Source organism: Taudactylus pleione, unplaced genomic scaffold (genome assembly GCF_031769625.1).
Source record: "Taudactylus pleione unplaced genomic scaffold, aTauple2 ptg000209l, whole genome shotgun sequence".
NCBI lineage: Eukaryota > Metazoa > Chordata > Amphibia > Anura > Myobatrachidae > Taudactylus > Taudactylus pleione.
The window spans coordinates 1,149,614-1,177,553 of record NW_028284611.1 but is presented as its reverse complement, the minus strand read 5'-3'; the positions used below and the strand labels follow the sequence as shown (position 1 = coordinate 1,177,553).

General features: G+C 42.7%; 1 protein-coding gene across 2 annotated transcripts in view; it reads right to left on the bottom strand.

The window, feature by feature from the left end:
• LOC148517803 (transmembrane protease serine 9-like) overlaps positions 1-27,940 on the bottom strand; it is a 267,334-nt gene that overhangs the window by 152,772 nt on the left and 86,622 nt on the right. For both annotated transcript variants that reach the window (XM_088478151.1, XM_088478152.1), the window contains exons 6-7: positions 17,512-17,553; positions 3,319-3,360 (exon numbers count right to left, since the gene is read on the bottom strand). In XM_088478151.1, the coding sequence (XP_088334277.1) occupies positions 3,319-3,360; positions 17,512-17,553 (84 nt within the window). The remainder of the gene's footprint in view (positions 1-3,318; positions 3,361-17,511; positions 17,554-27,940) is intronic.

Here is a 27,940-nt window from a genome sequence, read left to right as displayed (position 1 = left end):
CAATGATCAAGTCTCTGCTGCTGCATTCATTGACAGCGGAGCTGCGAAGAATTTTATGGACATAACCTTTTTCAAGAACTTGGGCCTGAAATCTGAACCCTTATCCACACCTGTGTCGGTTATTGGTCTTGATAGGACAAATCTTTCCAAACTTCCAGTGGACTGCCGGACCCCTTCGCTGCAATTGTCCATTGGAGCTCTGAATCAGGAAGAATTATAGTTCCTCCTTCTACAGTGTCTGCTTTTGCGAGCAGCCAGATGATGGTCATGACCATCGCGACCATCTGGCTTGCGACGAAACCCTTGTGGTAGGGTCTCGTCCATCGCAAGCCCCAGTGAGCTTTTGGCTCTAATAGAGCCGGAAGCTCACTACTGAGGCCACCTCCAAACAGCAGGCATTCCTTCGTGAATGCCTCCGTTTGGCCTGCCACCCCCCTGCCCACCTCCAAAACGGGGCGAGCTGTCAATAAAAATCGACAGCTGCCCTGTTTTGGTACAAGACCCGCAGTGACGGAGCGCCCGTTGCTGGCCGGGTCTCGCACATGCGCATGCCGGAGCCGGCTTCGCCATGCGCAGTGAAGGACCCATCGACCCTCTTGCGAGCGCTGTGTGCTCATGAGTGGGTCTGAATCAGGCTCACTGTGTGGTGCTATCACTGGTTTGGGCTGGCAGCTAGCTCTCTCCTTGTTTTATAGTCAATCACAACTTAAGAAGAGAGTACAAACACTGACTGGGCTACTACTGCTGCATGCATGCTGCTGCTGGGAGTGGTGGCTGACAAAGTGATAGACACTCTGGTCAGCCAATCAGCAGCAGCACATACTGTAGGACAGTCCCACCCCTAGCTCACTGTCACTGGTGCTGCTCTCAGTGAACACTGGTTGGCTGCTGGGGTGTCAGGCTGCTGAGCTATTGGTAACTTGAGCAGTCAGTCTCACAGTGTCACTGTCAGGCACTCACTACATGTTGTGCACTGTATGGCAGACCCAGCGGTGCTCAAGGGCTATTTCACACCTGCCGGTTTTGGCCAGCCGGCAAAAAAAAACAGATGTTTTTTTGCCGGGTGTTAAACTTAGTTATATATGGAAGCAGGTGGGTCCTTTCACACAGCATGGCACGGTCACTGTGATACAGCTGGGAATATCCACAGAGAAGGACGGCTGCCATGCCGTGCCTGTGCCATCCCTGCAAGCCAGTGGTCTATATGAAACAATGTTGCCTTTCACACACGCCGGCCGAATATGAAGCAAAAAAAAAAAAAAACATTAAAAATGGCTCAAAGACATTCTATGTGAAAGGCACTGACTGCCTGAAAAAACACGGGCAGCTTCTGCCTGTTTTTTTGCCGGCCGGGCAAAACCGGCAGGTATGAAATATACTGTATGTTTCTAGAGTGACATCATTGGTGAGGAGCTGAGAGAGTGTGTGTGCGATGTGTGGCAGTATCACCAGAGGTGGTGTTGGTGAGCAGCAGATTCTGTGTGGGATTGGAGAGATCCTCCCACACAGGGTTGAAATACTGAGTGTTGATACACCTGCCAGGAGGAGAGAGCTCAGGTGTGAGCTAATGAGAAGGCCAAGCAGTCAGGCTGCTGGGGACAGTCTAGGTGAGACTGTAGCAGCCAGGAGAGCCCAGTGAAGCTAAGCGAGTCATTGGGGGCCACGAGGCCTGAGTCCGGATCTTGCAAGAGGCAAGGGGGGACCATCAAACTCGCAGACTGTGGTAGTATAAAGCAGTGAGGCTGCAGGCTAAGGAAGCTATATCAGTCCAGGAGGCCAAGGTCCAGTTCTGCACGTGGCAGGAAGGGCCCCTATTTACAGAGACTGTGCTGACAGACTAGCTGCACCCTTATAGAGAGGGTTCAAGAAGTGAGCTAGATGCCCTAAACAGGGGCTAGGTTGTTTTGTTATTTTCTGTATCCTGAATTCACAAGCTGGAAGTAAAAGCATAATTTGTTTACTTGAAAGCCATGTGTGGACCCTCAATAAGCTAAATACACACTAAACACTGCATCCATCCACCCTCTGCCGAGCTAAATACCCAGGGTCATCACAGATTATATTGACAGAGAGCTGAGAGTGGAGAAGACATAGAGAAAAAAATGAAAGAGGAAGCTTAGGCTGAAAGAGTAAAGTCTGGAAGAATGGACAACAAGAGAAATTAAATTGAGAAAGAGAAGAGAGTGAGACTGTAAAGCCGTGTATCCATTAGGCGATTTTAATGAGCGACTGAATGATTATGACATCGTAATTGTTCAAGCGCTCATTAATAATGCACAAATCATGTACTATAATGTCAGAAACGACCAATGATGTACGCTCCCGCTGGTCATTTCCGACATCAATCATCGCCTGAACATGCCGGTCAGTCTGCCGATAACGACAGATTGGGCATGTTCGGGGATGAGGGAGGGTGCCTGCACTGAACGACATATCATTCAGTGTAGGCATTACAGGGGATCAGGAATGACTGTATGATTACGATGTCGTAATCTTTCCCTAGCCACCTAATGGATACGCACCTTAAGACACCTTCAATAACAAGTTTGATTGACCACAAAACATGTTTTACTCTATAAGTTTTCCACCATTTGTGTATATAAAAACTATATATATATGTAAACTATATATATACTGTTTGCCTCCATGAAGATAGACATAATCTAAGAATTATTTAAAACATTTATTAGTCTAATATATGTTTAAGTAGAGTTTGCTTAAAAAAAATCTAAAAAACAGAAACATTGGTTCCAGAGAACCAATGTTTATAGCTAAATAATGTTTTTTATTCAATGTAAAAAACGTCCGTATTTCCAAAGTTTTCTTTCAATGTCCCATCCCTACACTGAAGGGAGCGGCCGGCAGCAGTAAAGGAAGCCGGTGAAATATAGTGTAGAACAATCTTGTTCTTATAAGGAAAAAACAGACCTCTTGCTGCCGGGACAAGTAAACTGGACTGTACTCGTAACATTAATTCAATAAACTTAAACAGATGGAAAGACTTTCAACCCATAGGACTCTATTACACAATATGAATCCTACTGTGTTTCTGTTAAACATTTTAAAGAATCTGTAGTCATTTAGTTATACATAGAGGAACAAAGAATCTGTATATAAGATATAAATAGGTAGAGGTAAAGACCAGTTAAACTGCATCCAACCAGAGTATATGCTAAGAGAAGTCCTTGTATTATACTTGAAGATTATAAATTGCATTGAAACTATATCCTCTATTCCAATTCATAATATAACAATATGTGTATGTATATATATATATATATATATATATATATATATATATCTAGTGTTTTTACTTACAAGAAGTAGTTCCAGAAGATGTCGAGGGTCGCAGGGTACCTACTGTAAAAGAAAACAAGTGATTGGGTTTGCATATATATATTGATCATACTGTATTGTTGTGCTGTGCACCAACACGTTATATACAACACACTAGGATTCACACTGAGGCCCTGATTCAGAGCCAGACGCTCTGACAGAGCGCTTCCTAATTTTAGAGCGGCCTCCTGATCACCCACAGCTACAGTGAGCGGCCAAAAAGATGGTCGCGATGGTCAAGACCATCGCGACCATCGGGCTTGCGACGAGACCCTTGTGGTAGGGTCTCGTTGCCGCAAGCCCTGGAGTGCTTTTGGCTCTATCAGTGCCGAGAGCACTCCCACTGACATCACTTGTGATGTCAGTGGGGCCGGCCCAAGACGGTAGGGGCAGTTCTGCAGTCTCTATGGAAAAACAGGTTTACGGCTAAGGCCTCCACAAAAAAGTTTTGGCTGCCAGACTTTTCGCCGACATCGCGTGTTTTGGAGGCGGAAACTTAACGTGCGTGGTCATGATTTACTCCGTATTCAATTCCAAGATAGGCGAAAACAGGACCCGGCTAATGTGAAACAGGCGAAAAGTGCAGGATGAATTGGGGGAATAACTGTGCACCCCACAAAAAGATGGGCTGACTTCGGAAATCATTATGGTAGTTTAGAATTAGCCCTAATTGAACTAATTAGGGTACTTAAGTGGTGGTAATTGCTTGCTATTAGTGTCTAGGTAAAAGTGTTGAAAAATGGCATAAAGCAGGGTTTTTTGGAGAAAATAAGTAGTTCCATAAAATTTGGGGTACCTGAAAATGGGTGCTAGCATACTTTTATGTCTCTAAAGTGGTGTTTTAGAAAAAATTAAATTCCTCCATCATACAAGCACCTGCGATCCCAAAAACACTTGGGCCCAAATGAAAAAGGGTGAGAGTTTAGAAAATGTGGGAGTTTAGCAGGAAAAATCTCACACTATTATATTGATGGAGTTGTATTTTCAAAATAGGATACACCTGGATAAGAGTATAAGTCTTGGGAATTTTTTGAGTCTGTAAAACATGCAAGTTTCCATGTTCTGTGAATTTATTACATTGGCTGAGTTTCCATGTTCTGTGAATTTATTACATTTGCTGAATTTCCATGTTATGTGACTTTATTACATTGGCTGAGTTTCCATGTTCTGTGACTATTACATTGGCTGAATTTCCATGTTCTGTGACTTTATTACATTGACTGAGTTTCCATGTTCGGTGACTTTGTGACATTGGCTGGGTTTCCATGTTCTGTGACTTTATTACATTGGCTGAGTTTAAATGTTCTGTGACTTTATTACATTATCTGAATTTCCATGTTCTGTGACTGCATTACATTGGCTGAGTTTCCATGTTCTGTGACATTATTACATTGGATGATTTTCCATGTTCTGTGACTTTGTTACATTGGCTGAGTTTCCATGGTCTGTGACTTTATTACATTGGCTGGGTTTCCATGTTCTGTGACTGCATTACATTGGCTGAGTTTCCATGTTCTGTGACTGCATTACATTGGCTGAGTTTCCATGTTCTGTGACAGTATTACACTGGCTGAATTTCCAATGTTCTTTGACTTTATTACATTGGCTGAGTTTCCATGTTCTGTGACTTTATTACATTGGCTGAGTTTCCATGTTCTGTGTCTTTGTTACTTTGGCTGAGTTTCCATATTCTGTGACTTTATTACATTGGATGAATTTCCATGTTCTGTGACTGTATTACAATGGCTGAGTTTCCATGTTCTGTGACTTTATTACATTGGCTGAGTTTCCATATTCTGTGACTTTATTACATTGGCTGAGTTTCCATGTTCTGTGACTTTTTTACATTGGCTGAATTTCCATGTTCTGTGACTTTATTACATTTGGAGAGTTTCCATGTTCTGTGACTTTATTACATTTGCTGAGTTTCCATGTTCTGTGACTTTATTACAATGGCCGAGTTTCCATGTTCTGTGAATTTATTACATTGGCTGAGTTTCCATATTCTGTGACTTTATTACATTGGCTGAATTTCCATGTTCTGTGACTTTATTACGCTGGCTGAGTTTACTTGTTCTGTGACTTTATTACATTGGCTGAGTTTCCATGTTCTGGGACTGAATTACATTGGCTGAGTTTCCATGTTCTGTGACTTTATTACATTGGCTGAGTTTCCATGTTCTGTGAATGCATTACATTGGCTGAGTTTCCGTGTTCTGTGACTGTATTACATGGGCTGAGTTTCCATGTTCTGTTACTGTATTACATTGGCTGAGTTTCCATTTTCTGTGACTGCATTACATTGGCTGAGTTTCCATATTCTGTGACTTTATTACATTGGCTGAATTTCCGTGTTCTGTGACTTTATTACATTGGCTGAGTTTCCGTGTTCTGTAACTTTATTATATTGGCTGAGTTTCCGTGTTCTGTGATATTGTTACATTGGCTGGGTTTACATGTTCTGTGACTTTGTTACATTGGCTGTGTTTCCATGTTCTGTGACTTTATTACATTGGCTCAGTTTCCATATTCTGTGACTTTATTACATTGGCTGAGTTTCAATGTTCTGTGACTTTATTACATTGGCTGAGATTCCATGTTCTGTGACTTTATTACATTGGCTGGGTTTCCATGTTCTGTTACTTTATTACATTGGTTGAGTTTAAAAATGTGAGAGTTTTCTCTCACATTTTCTAAACTATCACCCTATTACATTTGGCCCTTGACCCCTTCTTAGAGAACCCTAGAAGCTTATTTAGCTAGTTTTTGAACTAGTCCCCCCACTTTTGCCCCAAATTTCAAAGGCATTTTTTTGGGTGTTCTGGAATTTAGTTGTTTATTTTTTTGGGGGGGGAGTGAATTGTCCTTTGGGTGGTGTACCAATGGTTCTGGGTGGATTCCCAAAATCTCCACCCCAAAATATAGATTTTGCATGTTTTTTCTCCTGCTGTTCTGTGGAGAAAAGTATTGCCTATTACAGTGCATTGACTTTACACATAGATGAAAACAGACTGAAATTGAATACATAGGCTAATTTTCAGGTGGAATTTTCCCCAAAAAATGGTTGAAAAATGCTTTTCACTTCTAATTGAATATGGCCATAACTCAGAGAAGTATGCTATCAGAATGGTAGAGGCAAAATACTTGGGATATTTTGTTGGTAGAGGGCATGTTAAACCACAACCCAAAAAGGGAAGGCAGTAGCAACATGGCCTAAGCCATCATGACAGTCCCATCTTAGAACATTTCTTGGACTAGTGGGCTATTATCACAGTTTTATATGTGACTTTGCCACTAGAGCAGCTTCACTGACTGACTGTTTAAAGAAGCAGGCACCAGACAAAATAATCTGGTGGCAGCTAGTGGAAGCTGCTTAATACAAGCCTTATGTGCAGAACCTGTGTCGCGTTCTCCTGATGACTAGCTACAGACCACTTACATTGGATGCACACAAACAAAGAGGTGATTGCTCATGTGACCCGCTGATTTTTGGCTTTACAACCATTCAAATCAAGGTGCAACACCACCCTAGGAAGCTCTACCTCAATGCAGACACCCTCTCAAGAAAATGTATGAACCTTGATCCTACATTCAACCATGTGGTGAGGTTGAATATGAGCAACTTTGGAAGGGGGTAGAGAAGGGGTGTTGTTCTGGATGGTTAGTAAGAATTGGTGTAGGCGAGTCAGGGTGTTCGCCTAAAAAAATGGTGGCTTCACCAGGGTGGTCAAAGCTAAGGGAAAAGGAGTGTGGCAGAGAAAGCATGCCTGAGGTGTGTGTGAGTTTGCAGGGTTGTATCTTGAGATAATCCAGGCCAGGTATTTCTTTTGGCCAGTGTTGAGAACCAACTGATTGCAGACACCTGTCACCTTATTTGAAACTGTGTCAGGTAGAGTGAACAGTGCTCATGGTGGTAGGGTAGACAAGCTACCCAGGTGATAGGCCAGGGGGGTGTCTCGTCTGGGGTCCTGGACCTTAGGGTCTACTGAAGAACTTGTATTTGCTATATGTGAAGACTAGGTGAACACTGTTTTGCTTTGAGACCTGATCAGTCCTGTTAATCCTACACTTACCTGTGAAACTGCATGTGGATGAAAATAAATGTATTTTGGGATTTACTCCAGTACATATGATTCTTGTCACACTTACAGTACTAGTCATGTAACATTTGTCAAACATGCTTTACAAAACCATCTTCAGCCTTTAGCCATGTGTCTCTGACAGCTGCCACTTGTGGAGGAGCAATAAATGACAATTCAAGACAAACTCTGATACTGATGGAGTATTGTGTGTTAAATTGTATAATACTGTATATTGAATTGTATAATACATGACATGGAAATGCATACAATATAAAATAAGGTTTGTAATACACTGAAGTGCTAAAGTCATGGGATAGATGCCTAGTAATGTTTAGGACCCTCTCTAGCCTGACGAAGTTCAGAAACTCGACATCAATTCCAAAAGTAGACAGAAGACCACTGAAGAGATGTTGCCCCATTCTTTCCACAGTGCCCTGATATTTGTAGATGCAGGATCTATGGTACAAATAGAGCTCTCCACCACATCCCACAAATGTTCTTTTGTGTTCATATTGGGCGAACATTGTGCAACACTCCCCTATCAAACGACCATCTTACAATACTAGGAAAAGGACTAAAGTTTGCTCCGACAAATAACATGAGCAAGTTTCAAACATATTTAGATCTACAGAAATTTAAGAGGAAACCATCACTTAAAAAATATTTCTCCACAGTAAAACCAGTAGAGATAAGGAATGATACTTCCATAAACCATAATGCAATGACAAACTTGAAACCTCATTCCACATTTTACCCCAGTCATATAACAGGCCCACACATAGAAACATTCACAAAAATGGTGGAAAAAGATATTGAACACCTCAAATACAACAACCACACACATAATTTGACCAAAAAAGAAAGGACAACCTTACAAGAATTACAAGATAATCATTCAATTATCATCAAGCCAGCCAATAAGGGTGGGAGCATTGTAGTCCTAAACAAATCTGATTACATAGTAGAAGCTCATAGATTATTAGATGATCAAACTACTTACAGTAAATAGAAGAATGACCCCACAATGCAATTCAAAAAAGAACTAACCAACCATTTACAAAAAGGAGTCTATGAAGGTGTAGTAACTAACCAGGAACATAAATTCATAGACAATTTACATCCCATCATTCCAGTTTTTATTACTTGCAAAAAATGCACAAGAACCCACTAAAACCTCCCGGAAGACCCATGATATCAGGCATAGGATCTCTCACTTCAAATCTGTCAGAATTTCTAGACACTCTATTACAACCATATGTCACTAAACAAAGTGCTTATCTAAGAGACTCAACACACATTCTCCATATTCTACAGGATATTCAGTGAGATGACCAATTATGGCTAGTAACCACAGACATTACATCTTTATATTCAGTAATCAATCTTGAACAAGGGATCAATAGTATCAAATATCATTTAGAAAAAGACAGCTCGATTACGGAAGTACAATGCCAATTCATTCTTGACAGTATCAATTTTATTCTCAAACATAACTATGTATGGTTTGACAATCAATTTTACATTCAAACTACAGGCACCGCAATGGGTACGAGATTTGCCCAAAGCTATGCTAACCTATTCATGGGTTGGTGGGAGGACCACCATATATGGTGTGACCACAAGCTTGGGGCAAATCTCTTACTCTGGAAAAGATACATTGACAATGTGTTTCTGATTTGGCGGGGAGAAGAAAGTACCCTAATGGATTTCACTACAACTTTAAATAACAATTCTAATTATTTAAAATTCACTGCCAACTACAGCAAAAAACAGGTTGAATTCCTGGATTTAAATATATTTATAGAAGATAATACAATACATACAAATACATTTAAAAAGACAGTAGATGTGAACAGCTATATCCTGTCTACTAGCTGGCATCATCCAAGCTGGTTACAAATGATTCCAAAAGGACAGTTCCTTAGATTAAGGAGAAATTGCTCAAAAATAGAAGACTTTAAAGCACAAGGACGAGATCTTAGTACTGAATTTATAGAGAAAAAATATGACAAGACTGTAGTAGAACAAGCACAAAAAGAGGCAGAGGATAGGAATAGAGATGATCTTTTGAGGTACAAAGAAACAGATAAAGGTAAAGAAAGACAAGAACTTCTATTTATCATACAATATTCCAAACAAGCTAAAGAATTAAAACACATTTTAAGGAGAAGATGGCCTATCCTTTTAGGTGATGAATCTTTAGCAGGATGTATACCATCGAGATCTGTAGTAGTCTACAGAAAAGCACCAGATTTGAGACAAAAGATAGTCCATAATCACATTCCGCCCAGAGTATTGAAACAAACCGCTATTGGTGAGAACGCACCTAGAAAAGGTTTCTTCTAATGTGGCACCTGTTTAGTCTGTACTAATGCAAATACAAGGAGTACTAAACCCACCACCCTATTCAAATCCAACACTACTGGAAAAATATACGAAATAAAGAATAGAATGAACTGCAATAGCAAAGGGTTAATTTATATGTTACAGTGTGACTGCCAGAAACAATACATAGGTAGAACTGTAAGATCATTAAAAACGCGTGTGAGTGAACACATTAGGAATATCAAGAGAGGAGTAGAAGATCATAACCTCTCGCACCATTTTAAGGTTCACCACAACAGTGACCCAAAATCTCTTAGATTCTAGGGGATAGAAGAAGTGATACCAAACTGGAGGGGGGGATTTCAATCACAAAATAAATGTAGCAGAACTCAAATGGATGTATGAACTAAAAACCTTCACTCCACGGGGACAAAATATGTATAACGAAGTAAAGGCCATTATTTGCAAGAAATAAACAAGCACTTTGACACACACAACTAAAAGAGTGGTGCAACTGGTTTATTTCCCCGTAGTAATACATTATGATTTCACTATGATAATATGGTTTTAGTTCAAACATTATTAAGGAGGACTATTATTTTCAACTCAATTTTCAACTTTATTTTACTTTCAATTAATTTTAGTTTTTAATACCTAATTCTGCACCTCATGGTATTTATATGTATTCGACCAGATATATGTGTTTGCACATAATTTTTTCATGTCAGTCGTTTATTAATTGATTGATTGGACTCCAATCCATTTGTATGTGCAAGGTACTCTCAAACATCAAGCATGAGTTAATCTACAAAACAGATTAATTGACAGATTCTGTTCCCTATGATAGCATAGGAACAACCAATCAGATTGAAGCAATTTGCTGAACACCTATCAACACAGAGATTCTCCCTTTATATATCCAGGCAAGATCAGAACAATGTCATATTACTCCTTGAAGAAGGCTTTACAGAAGCTGAAATGCAATGGAGGACACTCTATACCTGTACTCTTATACCTAAAGAAATTTGCTACTAAACATTCATACGGGACTCTTTTCATCGCAGCTGCGATCACGTTATCACACCAGGAAGTCAAAGTCGGAAGCAGTTTCCAGGAGGACACAAGCCGGCAAGGAGAAGGAACGGTGAGCTGATGAATCCAAGGAGGTAAGTGCATCTCACATTGGAGGGGATTGCGGCGTCTGGTGAAAGCCACAACTGCACATCCACGCCACAGGCTTCAACCTTCACGGCGGGGTGGGAGAGGACAATCGTCTGGTCACTCAGGCGCACGGACGCTGTCCGCCAGCAGTGACGATTTATCAGCTTGTGAGAGCTTAGCCTCCTGTCAGCTTCCCCACCACACTCCTACTCCGGGAAGACAGACCATCACCATCACTATTAATCCACAGTACTTTCACATTGTATATGACTAGCGAGACGCTGTCATCAATATTTGTTCAAACTGATACCCTTAGTAGCATATTCCAGTGACTTTAATTAATATCTTATTCTCTACTCATTTATTTTTCCATTTTTCAATTTTTATATATTTTTCTATTTTCAATCCATTTAATATTTTCATTATGATCAACAACCAGGTCAATATTTTTATAAATAAATGAAGGTATATTCCATCTATTATACATGTGGTCATAATTTGAGTACAGTGACATGGAATTGGTTTCACACACACACACAATTCATATATTTTTCCCATATGTACAGCAATTAATAGTGTCATTTGGGTATCTATATATTCAGCTTTCTGCTGAGTGCAGTGTATATAATATTTTGGGGTATTCATTGTGGCCACACCATTCATCAGAACTCTCCAGAATGCTCTTCGAACCAATTCTGAAAAACTTTGGACCTATGATAAATTGCATTAACCTGCTGGAATATTCCATCATTGTGGGGGTACATGAAGGGCTGCAAATGGTCATCAAGCAATGCAGCATTGTGATTACTAGTCAACTAATGCCACATGAACAAACCCCACATCATTATGGAACTACTACCAGCTTGCACAGTGCCTTGTTGACAACTGAGTTCCAAGGACTCACCATGTTTTGAGAAATATTCAACTATAAGGGGTAAATTTGCTAAGATGGGAGTTCTATAAAGAAGTGATGTTGCCCATAGCAACCAATCAGAATGTTGTGCAGTGTGTTTGTTGGTTTCTGTATATTTGGCTGTGGAGGCCTGGGAATGTTGTGCAGTGTATTTTTGGTAATCTGTCTTACCAAATAGATTTAATTAAACCAGATAAATGTACCCACAGAGTGGAGTTACAGTGTAAAATGGAGGATGTTTGGAAATTGTTTGCTGAGATGGCCACCGGTCAACAGACCCTGATACAGGGCCAGAAAACTCAAATTCAGCATTTGCATGAGGAATTAGTGGATATAAGGAAATGTGGATGGGAGCACGAGGTGTTGCATAAACTGACACCATCAGATGATATAGAAGCGCTCCTGTGTACCTTTGAAAGCCCGGCTGCCCAGCTAAAATGGCCTGAGGAGCAGTGGGCAGTGAGATTAGCTCCCTGTCTTATGAATGGAGCCCAGATGGCTTATGTGGATCTATCTGTTCAACTGGCTGATTCCTATTCTCACCTGAAAGCAGCTATCCTCGCCAGGTTTGGGGTTTTGGGGTGACGGGAACTGGCAAAGCCCAAAATTTTCATGACTGCCAACTGACCGTCTATGAAACCCCAAGGGTTCAACCGGCTGAACTAGCCCGATGAAGTAATGCTTGGATGCAGCCAGATAAGAAAACCCCTCAGCGTATAAAGGAGGTAGTTGCTTTAGACCAGGGGTCTTCAAACTTGGCCCTCCAGCTGCTGTGGAACTACACATCCCAGCATGCACTGCCACCTTTTTGATATAACAGCATGCTAAAAGTATGTGCAGTGCATGCTGGGATGTGTAGTTCCACAGCATCTGGAGGGCCAAGTTTGAAGACCACTGCTTTAGACCATGCTGTACGGGTGTTGGATTGTGAGATTCAACAATAGGGTCTCCAAGCTGATCTCCCAACATTTGAGTAGTTGGAAGTCATACTTTAACAATTTATGACCCTTGAGAAATTGAATAAACCCAAACAAGGGTAGCGGCAAGTTCCTAAACCTAGTACCCAGGTCTCCATTGTTAAGCCAGACAACCCGCTTCCAGTCTTGTGTTATAACTGCGATGAACCCGTTCATGTATGCCGGGACTGCCCAAACTGGGGTGAGCTGGTGGACTATAGCACGGATAAATCGGCCCGACCTGTTATCAGTATGTTGACAGGCGTTGCCTCTCCGGAAGAAGAGATGACTTTGTTCCGGATGGCCATACAGATTGAAGGCCGGGAGGTCTGGGCTTTAATTGATACGGGTAGTGAATTCTCCCTTGTGTTGGCTAACCTTGTACCAAAAGGGGTATTACCCTCAGCGAAAATACTGTGTATCCATATGTATCCATATGGTAAATATATGGCTAATATAGTAAAACATTTCCAAGAGAATGTTAATCGTAACACATCATTTTTATGGGTATTAAGAAAATAATTCACCTACTGTATAAGTTGGGGATGGGGTATTCATGGGCCCATGTACTATAACTCGTGTGTAATGGGGAAAATGTCAAATATACAACAGTAAGGGCTATTGTAATGTATAGGGGGTGAATATATCCGAATGTATTGTGTATATTTATGTGTATTTTTATTGTTCAAAGTAGTAGAAGTCACTGCTGGAGCACGCGCACAGCAGGTAGGGGGCTCATGCAGTGTGCAGTTGGATAGGTAAGAAAGGCAGGGTCTCTAGGGAGAGAAGGAAAGTGCTGGTATGGGCACGAGGGGCTAGTTAGCGCATGCCTTAGGAGGGGAGAAGGGGGGCCAAGAGGGGAATGTCCAGGGTTATATTAGGAGGAGGCAGTTGTGTTAGTGCCAGTCTGCAGTTCCCCCCTTAAGAACCATCCCTCTAACTCTCCGACGCTGTGCAAAGAGGAAGCCGGGAGTTGTAGTTTGAGGGGCCAATAAGGGGCATCAGTACCTGTCAGCGAGGTCTAGCGGCCAGATCATCAGAGGACATGGACGCAGCGGAGTGTTGGACACCGTGCTGACACTGAAATAGGGATGGGAATCATTTGATGTTTCATCAGAAACATTGGTCAGATGGTTTCGATGTTCAATGTTCAACCCTGCAATGTTTAGGATGTAATGTTTCATGACCATTGCTAGATTTCTCCCCCGATGTTTTTCTTGCTTTTCCAATGTTTTTTTTTTGTGACACTGGCCCTGATTCAGAGCCGGACGCTCTTCCAGAGCATTCGCTCTGAATCAGGGCGGCATTATTTTTTTTTTTGTGTCGGCCTCCTGGCCGCTCGCTAAGTTGTGGGTGACAACCCACAGCTTTTGCGAGCAGCCAGGTGATGGTCGCGATGGTCGTGACTATCGTGGCCATTTGGCTTGCGATGAGACTCTTGTGGTAGGGTCTCATCCATCACAAGCCCCAGTGAGCTTCTGGCTCTAATAGAGCTGGAAGTTCACTACTGAGGCCGCCCCCAAATGGCATTCGTTCCTTAGGGAACGCCTCCGTTTGGCCTGCCACCCCCCCTGCCCGCCTCCAAAATGGGGTGAGCTGTCAATCAAAATCAACAGCCGCCCTGTTTTGGTACGAGACCCGTAGCGATGGAGCGCCCGTCGCTGGCCGGGTCCAGCACACGCGCTCATGCCCTATCTGCAAGCCAGTGGTCTATATGAAACAATGTTTTCTTTCACACACGCTGGCCGAATATGAAATTAAAAAAAAAATATTAAAAATGGCTCAAAGACATTCTATGTGAAAGGCACTGAATGCCTGAAAAAACACGGCCAGCTTCTACCTGTTTTTTTGCCGGCTGGGCAAAACCGGCAGGTATGAAATATACTGTATGTGTCTAGAGTAACATCATTGGTGAGGAGCTGAGAGAGAGAGTGTGTGTGCGATGATATAGACAGAGAGCTGAGAGTGGAGAAGAGACAGAGAGAAAAAAATGAAAGAGGAGGCTCAGGCTGAAAGAGTAAAGTCTGGATGAATGGACAACAAGAGAAATTAAATTGAGAAAAAGAAGAGAGTGAGACTGTAAAGCCGTGTATCTTTAGGCGATTTTAATGAGCGATTGAACAATTATGACATCGTAATTGTTCAAACGCTCATTAATAATGCACAAATCGTGCACTATAATGTCGGAAACGACCAACGATGTACGCTCCCGCTGGTCATTTCCGACATCAATCATCGCCTGAACATGCTGGTCAATCTGCCAATAATGACAGATTGGGCATGTTCGGGGATGAGGGAGGGTACCTGCACTGAACGACATATCATTCAGTGTAGGCACTACAGGGGATCAGGAACGACTGTATGATTACGATGTCATAATCTTTAGCCGCCTAATGGATACGCACCTTAAGACACCTTCAATAACAAGTTTGATTGACCACAAAACATGTTTTACTTTATATATATATATATATATATATATATACTGTTTGCCTCCATGAAGATAGACCTAATCTAAGAATTATTTTAAAAGTTTATTAGTCTAATATATGTTTAAGTAGAGTTTGCTTAAAACAATCGTATAAATCAGAAACATCGGTTCCAGAGAACCAATGTTTATATCTAAATAATGTTTTGTATTCAATGTTAAAAACATCAGTACTTCCAAAGTTTTCATTCAATGTCCCATCCCTACACTGAAGGGAGCAACCGACGGCAGTGAAGGAAGCCGGGGATCACTGGGCATGACTTCTGGGTCATGCGGCAGCAGCTAAAAAAAACTCCAGGCAGGGGGAGCACCTGATGCCTAATGCCGGCTGGGCTGAGCAGCCATCTATATATACACCTACTAGCCGCCACTGGTGGTTAGGTACAAGAGCAGCAGAGGGCAACACTGTTTATGGCATCTAGGGAATGACCAAGGTAGATAGATGTGGAGCAAGAAGATTTTACAGGATAATTGTTCCCCGGGTTAAAGGAAAGGGGAAGCAGAGACCAAGGAGCTCATTCAGAGTCGGTCGTGAGCGCTGAGCGCTCACGACCGACTCGATGTTGCCCCACAGCACATGCGCACGATGGAGCCGGCTCCGTCATGCGCATACGAGAGGCCCGGCTAACGACGGGTGATCCGTCGTTATTGGTCTCGTCGTAGACTGGGCGAGCTGTCGATGTTGAGTGACAGCTCACCCCGTTTTCTGGGCGGGCCGGGGGCATGCCTGGCCAAACGGAGGTGTTCCAGTAGGAACGCTTGCCATTTGGGGGCGGCCCCACTGACATCATCAGTGATGTCAGTGGGGAGCTTCCTGCTCGATCAGGTTGACGAGACCCTACCTTAGGGTCTCGTCATAAGCCACGATGGTCTTGACCATTGCGACCATCACCCTTGTCGGTAGTTAGAGCTGTGGGTGTTAACCCACAGCCTAATGACCGTCATGGAGGCGGCCGTTCAGGATGCAAGTGGCCGTCCTGTTTCAGAACGACCGCTTGCATCCTATGACCGCCTCTGAATGAGGCCCCAAGTCTAGGAAGAAAGCACTATCAGTTCATACAGTCATATATGTAACTACAGCATTTATTTACTATATCACAAGGGAAGCTCTGAGCTGCAACATAATAGCACAGTATTACCACTCTGAGCTACAGCAGTCTAAGCAGAATCTGTAACTCTATTACACATAGACTCTCCCTTTGACTTCTGTCTCTCTACTTAAGTTTGTATACTTTGTCATTGAAGGACAGGCATATTAGCTCTGCACAGATAAGAACTGTGGAAATATAGTGTAGAACAATCTTGCTCTTATAATGGAAAAACAGACCTCTTGCTGCCGGGACAAGTAAACTGGACTGTACTCGTAACATTAATTCAATAGTCTTAAAACAGATGGAAAGACTTTCAACCCACAGGACTCTATTACACAATATGAATCCTACTGTGTTTCTGTTAAACATTTTAAAGAATTTGTAGTAATTTAGTTATACATAGAGGGAACAAAGAATGTGTATATAATATATAAATAGGTAGAGGTAAAGACCAGTTAAACTGCATCCAACCAGAGTATATGCTAAGAGAAGGCCTTGTATTATACTTGTAGATTATAAATTGCATTGAAACTGTGGGCCTAATTCAGACCCGCTCGCTAGCGCTGAGCGCTCGCAAGCGGGTCGATGTTGCCCAAGTGTGCATGCACACGACGGAGGCGGCTCCGTCGTGCGCATGCGCGAGACCAGAATAACGATGGCCAAGCCGTCATTACGGGTCTTGCACCAAAGGGGGCATGCTGTCGATGGTGAGTGACAGCACGCCCCCTTTGGTAGGTGGGCCAGGGGCGTGGCTGCCCAGACGGAGGCGTTCCCATGGGAACGCCTACCGTCTGGGGCCGGCCCCACTGACATCACTAGTAATGTCAGTGAGAGTGCTTTTGGCTCTGATAGAGCCAAAAGCACTCCAGGGCTTGCAGCCACGAGACCCTACCATTAGGGTCTTGTCGCAAGCCCGATGGTCGCGATGGTCTTGACCATCGCGACCATCATCATGGACGCTCGCATAAGCTGTGGGTGGTAACCCACAGCTATGCGAGCATCCAAGAGGCCACACTATTAGAAAAAAAAAACGCCCTGATTCAGAGCGGGCGCTCGTTCAGAGCGTCCGGTTCTGAATCAGGCCCTGTATCCTCTATTCTAATTCATAATATAACAATATGTGTGTGTATGTATATATATATATAGTGTTTTTACTTACAAGAAGGAGTTCCAGAAGACGTCGAGGGTTGCAGGGTACCTACTGTAAAAGAAAACAAGTGATTGGGTTTGCATACATATATTGATCCTACTGTGTTTCTGTCAAACATTTTAAATTATTTGTAGTAATTTAGTTATACATAGAGGGAACAAAGAATCTGTATATAATATATAAATAGGTAGAGGTAAAGACCAGTTAAACTGCATCCAACCAGAGTATATGCTAAGAGAAGGCCTTGTATTATACTTGTAGATTATAAATTGCATTGAAACTATGGCCCTCATTCAGAGCCGCACGTTAACAACAGTACGCTCGTTGCGTTCCGATGTTGACTAACCGCGCATGCGTCGGTGTTACACTGCGCATGTGCGTACGGCAGATTGCGAGCTTTTTTTCTCTCGTTCCTAAAATAGCGTACAGGAAGTGACATGTCAAATGTGATTGACAGAACAGGGCGTTTTTGGGTGTTGACAGGGGTGGAGATGAAAAAACGCAGGCGTGGCGAGGCGTTTTTGTGGGCGTACATACATTAGCAGATGCGAACGTCAAATGTGTTCGGACCGTCTCATACGTCACTGGAACATCCGCTTTCCCTTCAAAATGCTCGCACAGCTTAGGGTCAGGATTACTCGACCACATTGGCGATGGCCTTCTCCTCCGTCCCGGGACTCAACGATGGTGCTGCGATTAATCGCGGCTGGTCAGTAAAGTAATTAGTGTTGGATTGAAAACCGGCTTGGTATGTGTTTGGAAAGCAGTTTATTGGGATAGCACAAAAGCGTACGCAGGTGGAAATCAGAGCTGCTAATGTCATGATTACACAATCAATTAGCGTACATTTTGGGTGTTTTATTTTGGCCACAATTTGTTGGTTATGGCCTATTGTAACAATAATGTCATCATGTTTTAATTAGCTCCCCTTTTTTTTGGTTTACTGTGGAATTTGCATCGCTATGTGATTTTTTAAACGTTCCTTAAAGAGGCCTTTTTTTTTTTTTAAGAGGGTCAGTTTTTGCCTTTAGGGCCAGGATTAAATGTAACCCATTTGTACAATAATGTCACAATACAATGTCAGTTTTTTGTTTTAAATTTATTGTTTAAACACAAACAAATTGGCCTAATATTTTTTGGCCTTTTTTTTGTGGCAAAGATATTTGTTAAAATAAAAAAAAAAGCCATAACTGGTAACATAAACGTAAATACCAAATTTAAAAAAATTTCACAAGAAAGGAGAGGGAAGTTTTGACCAGAAAGGAATATGAGCCAAGCACAGAAGGAGTGTGGGCAAAGTCGCCATTGCTGTCACCGTTTTCTCGCCCGTTTGGCTGGGTGAGGGTGGGCGCCAGACCGGGTCCGGGATGCCATCGGGCTGGCCTGTCCAGAGGCAGATGTTGTGGCCTCTGGACTAGGCACAGGGCTAGGCACATTTGGAGGATTGGCTGATGTTGTGCCAGAGGTGGAGGATCCAGATGTTCCGGCAGGAAGGGAGGTCGGCTCCACCATGTGCTGGCGAACGAGCTGCTCCAGGGCATCGGCGATGCGGATGTTGGCCCTGGTATTTTCCGCCAGGGCCTGAGCAATGGTCACGTTGGCCGCAGCATTTTGCTCCAGGGCCTCAGCCACCCGTATCAGACTGGCGTCCATCCTCTGCAGAATCTCCGTATGGAAATCCGATTTAAAATTGAGTTCTGTGAGGAGGCCCACTGCCTGCGAGGGGGCACGCCCTGGACTGGCTTCTGCAGGGTCCTCAGCCGGATGTACTGGTTCCTCCCCTGCAGAGCCAGCAGAAATTCTGCGGCCAAGGCTCCCCTCTGGAGCAGACTCATCCGCCTCTGTCTCTGTTAGGAAAATTGCGAAAAGACTCACATTAGAATCTACATATTGGCACAATAGCATTTCAGAGTTGGTGACATCACAAGACTTACCTTGGCCAACATGAGGAGCTGCAAAGTCTGGCATGTCCGTATCCATGTTGGACACGCCAAACACCTCCACAGCCTGCACACACCCCTGTGCCAGCTCTTCTAAGTCTGTCAACTCCAATGACACAGGGGTGGGACCCCCACCTGTCCCCCTTGCATGCCTAGCCCTGTCGGCAAGTTTTTGCTTGAGACGATATTTGAAGTCTGCCCATCTGTGGAATGAAATTGGAACCATTATCCTTTGTTTTACAATGGGGTTTGTTTATAGGATGGGAAAGTGTTTACTTACCGCCGTTTGACATCCCGGGCTAGACGGACATAATCACCCACCCTATTGACAGCAACGGCGACCTCCTCCCACATTCTCCACTTCTGGCTTTGGCTCATATTCCTGGCTGCCTGGGGCAGGATGTCAACGCACTTCTGGATCAAAACCTCCATCTCCTTGCTTGTGAAATGTGGCTGCCTTTTTTTTTTGGCAGCTTTGGCGGGTTGACTGGGGCCAGCAGTCTCTTCCATGTCATCCTCCTCACCTATTTGGGTAAATATGCAGATTTAGCCACTTCACAACTTGCACAATATTATGTTTTAAAAGAATCATTGAGACAAAATGCATGAAGGCCTTACCGCCGGATTTTTGGCCATTGTTTCCCTGGTCTGAAGCCATGTCTCTGCTTCCAGAATGAAATCAACCAGAAATTAAATGTGATTTCGTGACGTATTTATACATGCGTCCTTAGTTTGCGGCCGCATCATTGATTGTGCGTCCCTATGATTCATCCTTAATTTGTGCGGGAAAATAAACACTATTTATGGCTTGTGTGTGTGGAGTCGAGGTTGCGTTGTTGGATTGTTGGCGGTTAAGTTGGTTGGATTTGGTTGTTTGCGGTTGGAGGATTTGGCGGAGTTTGTTTTTTTTTTTTTTTGCTACAGTTGTTTTGGTTTTCCGTTCGCATTTTTTTGGTTTATTTTTTTCCATCGTTTCCTGATTTGGTAAGTTTTGTGCAGTCTAATTTGTGGCCAATTGGTGTCTACTTCTGGTTTTTGGTTTTATATATTTTTTTTTACACTAATTTCATCTATTTTAGTTTGTTTTGGCTTTCGGACCCAAAGACCTTTTTGTTGGAAATCTTATATATTCGAGTTGGGTAAGTCCATTTTTTTTCTTGCATTTGCGAACTAATTAACGCATTTTTGACTGTTGGTGTAGTGACTTGCATTTGCGAACTAATTAACGCATTTTTGACTGTTGGTGTAGTGACTTGCATTTGCGAACTAATTAACGCATTTTTGACTGTTGGTGTAGTGACTTGCATTTGCGAACTAATTAACGCATTTTTCGAGGCTTATTCATCATGTAAACCAGTTTTGCTTTTCCCTTTTCCATTTTTGGGGTCCATTTGACCCCTATTTGACGTACGGTGTGCAATGTCGTTTTCATCGATGGCCAAATGTGTGTTTCGCCTATTTTATGTGTTGGCTTGCACCAATTTGACAAACAAAAAATCACCCTCTAAATTTTTGATGTCTCATTTTTGGCTTTTTTACAGTTTATACGTATCATGACAATACCCCGGCATGTAAGCAGCTATGGATGGTATCATAAAGCTAAGTTGTTTTATGTTACTTTTGGGGTGGCTCAAAAGCCTTACATTGTAAACTTTGAATTTCAGGTAGATCTGGGGCGAATTGTTCTGGCCCTGCTCCCGGAAGACGACCAACCTCAAACTCGTCCCAGGCGTAGGCATCGTAGGCATGCAAGGCCCCAGATATTTCGAACACGTGTCACCCTTTTTGGAATGCCCGATGATGAGGTTTTAAGACGCTACCGTCTACCTCCCAAAATCATCATAGACACTCTCTCATTAATAGAAAGTGATCTTGAGCGGCAAATTGACAGTCCAACAGCAATACCACCACTGACGCAATTTATGGCGGTGTTACATTTCTGTGCCTCAGGATCGTTTCAAACAACGGTGGGAATAGTGGCGGGCATCTCCCAATCCTCCTTTTCCCGGATCCTGAGGGCAGTGATGGAGGCACTTTTCAAGCACCTCCATCATTTTATTAAAATGCCTTTGGATATGGGTGCCCTTAGTGTGGCCAAGGCCAATTTTTACCAAATAGCTGGCTTCCCACACATCATAGGGGTTGTGGATGGTACTCACATACCACTTCAGCCTCCAGCACGGCTGGAGGCAATATTTAGAAACCGTAAACACTATCACTCCCTGAATGTAATGGTGGTATGTGATGCCTCCCTCCAGATCCTGTCCCTGAATGCTAAATTACCAGGAAGTGCTCATGACTCCTTCGTCATCCGGCAATCAGGGATATGGCAGAAATTAACCAACCTACAAGCTGGTGATGCGTGGCTTCTGGGTAAGTGGAGACCTTTAGTACATAACAATGTTAAGCTTGATACACAGTGTTCCTGATGTTATGGCTATTATTTTTCACAGGAGACAGTGGATACCCTTGCATGTCCTGGCTGCTCACTCCTTATTTGGCTCCCACACCAGGGCCACAAAGTGCGTATAATTCCGCACTTACAGCCACCAGGCAAGTGGTGGAGCGCTGTATCGGCCTTTTAAAAGGCCGATTAAGATGCCTCCACCGCTCTGGTGGCGAGCTCATGTATGTGCCGGATATGGTGTCTAAAATTGTGGTCCTGTGTGGGATATTTCACAACATTGCCATAAGGAGTGGTGTCCCAATGCAGCCAGAGGATGCCTTACCTGAGGATGGCCCCCCCGAGGTTGGTCGGAGGTCAGTATGTGGGGGGGCCATACGCGATGATGTGGTGGCCAGATTTTTTAGGTAAGTTGTAACAAAACTACAGTGTTTATACCTAATGTGTTTGTGTTTGTTTGCGAACATCTAATTTTGTGTTTTTTTTCTCACCATCTTCTGTTTGTTCACATAATCTTTGGCACTCCAACGCTCACTACTTCCTGCTACCCTTACCAAACCTGGATCTGGTCCTTTTGGGCATATATTCTGGAACCCATATTGCAACGCCATGTTTGTGGAATCATGTTGGCATGGTCCTTCGTCAACCAGTTCTTGATTTTTTGTTTTTATTTAATTATTTCTTGGTATGTGTTGTATTTGAATTTATCACTGTGTTCTTTTTTTGGGAGTGACCACTTTGTTTTCTCTGTTATGTTGTGAATAAATGTTTGGAGAGTGAAATGGTCTTCCTTTGTTGGGACGTTAACAGCAAGTGTAACCAGGTTAACACAAGTTACATTTGACTAAGGGGTAATCCAGTACTGACGCCAGTTGAGCTAAACTGAAATATGTTTTCAGCTTCCCAACCCACACCAAAAGGAAGCCTAGCCCAACCTTGGGATTTGTAAGATTGGCCTAAGCAGCTTGCGCACCAACTAGGAACCTGTAAAATGTAGAAATATGTAATTGACACTACACCCAAAAAGGGAAATGACATTGTTACTGTTATGTGTTTCTTGTGTCTGTTTGACATACAAAGACAAAACACAATCTAACTTTTAAAAAAGGGAAATCCTTGCAGGAACAGTCTACTTATGTCATGCTAAACTATCTTGGTTTTGGATTTAAAAAATGAGCCAGAACGTATATTTGTCTGAATAAATTTATTTAGAAACGTTAACAAAAATAAAAAAACTACTGGCGAAGGAGGCCAGACAGCCGGTCGAGGGCCACAAGAATGCCGATTACATGTTGCCGCATCTGGCCAACACAATCCGCCACCTCTTGCCGACGCCTCTGTTCCTCTGTGGGTGAGAAAAGTGTGTGGGTTAATACAACAATAGGGAATCCACATTAAAAAAACAAAAACATAACGAAATCACTCCTAAACCTAAAAAAATAAAAAAAAAGGGGGTGCTGCCAAAAATACAAGGCCTATGTACAAATTCCCACAGGTGTGATATGTGTATGTTGAAATCACCAGGAAGAGGTAAAGGCAAACTGCAAAATCACCAAAAGTCAAGCCACAAAAACACGAATAAAGGCACGACACATGATTACATACAAACAGTTTGTGCTTTAAAAAAAATAAAAATAAAAACATACCGGGAGCCAAAACGGGAGCTCCGGAAATGCCTCCATGATCCTCCTCGGAGGATCCGTCATTCCCCAAAGAATGGGGAGGAGTTATGATGGACTCCGGGGAGGGGGTAATTGGAAGAGGGGTGGGTGGAGGAGAGGGGGAAGTGGGACGGAGGGGAAGGAGGCCCGACATTTCCGGGAGAGGGTCTGGGAAGGATGGGGAGGAGTGGGAAATAGGGGAAAGATTTGGGGTGGAGTGTTGGCTGGGGGTTGGGGATAGTGGCCGGGAACGCCGTCTGGACGGACGGTGACGGCGGAGTCTTGGCTGTCCCCCTAAAATATGTCAAAGAAATTGCGGTTAGTTTATGGACAAATCCGGGGACCAAAACTAAAAAAAAAAAACAACCCAAAAAATAAGCCAAATAAGAGTAGAATGAATAAATCAGAAATAGAGGGAAAACATGCACACGCAGATATGAGTACAAATAATAAATAGGACAGACAGGAAAACATGCACACGCAGATATGAGTACAAATAATAAATAGGACAGACAGGAAAACATGCACACGCAGATATGAGTACAAATAATAAATAGGACAGACAGGAAAACATGCACACGCAGATATGAGTACAAATAATAAATAGGACAGACAGGAAAACATGCACACGCAGATATGAGTACAAATAATAAATAGGACAGACAGGAAAACATGCACACACAGATATGAGTACAAATAATAAATAGGACAGACAGGAAAACATGCACACACAGATATGAGTACAAATAATAAATAGGACAGACAGGAAAACATGCACACGCAGTTTGCCCCACAAACACAAACATTAAAACCACAATACATAACACTTACTTTCCAGGATCTGCATGCGAAAGCATGCCAGCAAGCGGGGCGTTCGCCGTTGCAGGTCGGACCACCTGCGCTCCAGCTGCCCGATGTTGCGGCGTGAGCCGAAGGACCGCGCCTCCGCATACGCGGAGCGCTTCTGCCGGTTGGTCATGGGTTGAGGTTGGCTGGTGATCCGGCGATCCATGACCTCCGTAAGCACCAACAGCTCGCGCCTGGTGAATGCGGAGGCTCTCATGATGGCAATGGTGTTTTTCTTAAAAATCATTTTTGATAAAGTGTGTAAAAATTTTCTGATTGGCTAATGTATTTTGGAAATTAACAGGAGCAATTTTATTGGTTAGTGTATGAGTCATGTGTTCGACAGGGCCAGAAATTTCTGGAGAGTTATGATAGGCTTGATGCAGTGACATGCGTAAGCAAATTTAAATAAAGAAATGAACCCAGGGAAATATGCGGGGATCCACAGCAATAGTACAATTGTTTAATTGTGGTTCACATGTTTTTTGAACAATAAAAGCGAATGTTTCATCCGTACATATTCTGCGGGTAAACACAAACACGGACAAGAGTAAAGTTTCTTGCATTGTGTTGAAAAAAAACAAACAATTAAGCTAATTGATACATTGATTGGCATGATACGATTGAGGGAGGTAGGCAGAATAAAGGAGCAGGTAATCGACATCTGACAAGGCCACTTCCTGTTTATACTTGTGCGTGCGTTCCTTTCAAGCCATTTCGGGGATGTACGCTCGCTATTTCGTACGCTCGTTAGTTAGAGGAGGGGTCGTCAGAGTTTAGGGAGGAATTTTAGATGCGAACGAAAATACGAGCGAGCCATTGAATTTAAATATTTTTGTACGTACGCCTAACGTACGTGCGCCCGCTTGCGAGTGGGTCTGAATGAGGGCCTATATCCTCTATTCTAATTCATAATATAGCAATACGCATTGTTAGAAGAAGTTGAGGGTCACAGGGTACCTACTGTAAAAGAAAACAAGTGACTAGGTTTGCATATATACATATATTGATCATACTGTATTGTTGTGCTGTGCACCAACACGTTATGTACAACACACTAGGATTCACACTCTATTCACACTTAAGTGAGGCTTTCCTAGGTCAGCCTTGATAGCATATTTAAATATATCCGGGGTGGAGGCACTACTGATTAACTCTAAACTAAGGGTTACAAATGGGAATGTGGAAGAGTTCCCCCATGTACAACTGTTGGTGGTGCTAAAAGGGCGACCAATAAAAATGGTAATTGCCGTAGCCCTTAGGTCTTCCTACCCAGTGATCTTGGGTCATGAATTTTCACTACTACAGCAAGAGGGAAGTGATCCGAAGGCTAATTTTAGTCACCACTGGATAAAAATGTCTCCTTACAGGACTTTGCAAGGGATCAGCAAAATGATGGGAATTTTGTAAATGCTTTTGAAAATGTTGTAAAGATAAATGGTAAAATAGAAACTGCTTTAGCACCTAATAGCACACCATATTTCATGTTAAAGAATGATTTGGCCGAGTATTCATGCTGCAGTAAAAAAAGTATTGCCAGGAATGCCCAGTATGCCAGAAGATAGCACCCCAGCCATAATTTAGAGCACCCCTGGTTCCCCTACTTATCGTGTCTGTACCTTTTGAGTGGATTGGTATGGATCTGGTATGTCCAGTGTGAAAAGTCTGCTCGTGGGCATCAATATATCTTAGTATTGGATGATTATGCTACCAGGTACACTGAGGTGATTGCTCTGCACAATACTAAGTCTAGCACCATTGCCCGGGAGCTGGTAATGTTATATACATGGTTGGGAATCCCAAAAGAGGTCTTGATGGACCAGGGTAACTCTATTATGTCTAAATTAATGAAGGATCTGTTCCGCCTGTTGGAGGTTGATAGAATTACCACATCAGTGTATCATGCACAAACAGACATACTGGTTGAATGGTTTAACCAAACCCGTAAGCAGATGATAAGGCAGGCGGTGTTCCAAGAGAAGGAAGTTTGGGACCTGCTCCTACCCTAGCTAATGTTTGCAGTACGGAAGGTAACCCAGTCATCTACAGGTTTTAGCTTCTTTATGGTAGGCAGCCTAGAGGGATTTTGAATCTATTAAAGGAGCGCTGGGGGCAGCAACCGACTCAAGAGCCTAATATCATTCAGTTTGTGTCTGTTATATGGCCGCCTAAGGCAAATTGAGCCACTAGTAAAAGAGCATATGAACCAGGCCCAACAATATCAGAAATGTAGTTATGTCACAACAGTAACCTGCTCATTTAAACCAGGTGACAAGGTATTAGTTTTAGTTACCACCCCTAAAAGTAATTTGTATTCCCACTGGCAAGGTCCTTATGAGGTTATAGAGGCTGTGGGACCCATTATTTTATAAAGTATGGCAGGAGGGTAGAAGAAATACAAATTTGCCATGTTAATTTGTTAAAAACCATGGAAGGGAAGTGTTAGTCAACCTTTATGCTGGCCCTTAAAACCCCGGATTGCCAGGTGCCCATTGAAGCCTCGTTAAATCCTAACCAAAAGAGGGAAGCTATAGACTTGGTAGCACAGAACCAAGATATATTTTCTGGATCCCTGGGTAAACCAAAATAATACAGCATGATATTGTTACTCCACCAGGGGTGGTGATTAAGCAAAAATCATATTGAATTCCTGAAGCTAAACGGGCTGCGGTAAGAAAAGAGGTAGAAGAAATGCTGCAACTAGGGGTCATAGAGGAGTCAAACAGTGAATGGAATAATGCCATTGTTTTCATACCTAAGCCTTCGGGAACCCTGAAATTTTGCAATGACTTCAAGAAACTACATAAAGTCTCACAGTTTGATGGCTATCCTATGCCTCGGGTTGACGAGCTAGTAGAAAATTTGGCAAAAATCCGATATTTGACTTCTCTTTATTTGACAAAAGGGTACTGGCAGATACCCTTTAACTGATGCTGCCAATGGCTTTTTTCTACTCCAGAGGGATTGTTTCAGTATAGAATTATGCCCTTTGGTTTGCATGGGGCCCCTGCAACTTTCAAGGGGGCTATGAACACTTTCCTTCTGCCTCATTGGGAGTATGCCGCAGCTTACCTTGATCACATCGTCCTCTTATGCTCTGACTGGAAAACTCACCTTCCATAAGTAGAAGCAGTTCTGCAGTCTCTATGGAAAAACAGGTTTACGGCTAAGGCCTCCACAAAAAAAGTTTTGGCTGCCAGACTTTTCGCAGATATCGCGTGTTTTGGTGGCGGAAACTTAACGTGCGCACTCCCGATTTACTCCGTATTCAATTTCAAGATAGGTGAAAACAGGACCCGGCTAATATGGACAAGGCGAAAAGTACAGGATAAATTGGGGGAATCACTGTGTATCCCACAAAAAGATGGGCTGACTTCGGAAATCATTATGATAGTTTAGCATTAGCCCTATTTGAACTAATTAGTTCATTTAAGTGGTGATAATTGCTTGCTATTAGTGTCTAGGTTAAAGTGTTGAAGAATTGCATAAAGCAATGTTTTTTGGAGAAAATAAGTAGTTCCATCAAATTTGGGGTAGCCGAAAATGGGTGCTAGCATACTTTTATGTCTCTAAAGTGGTGTTTTAGA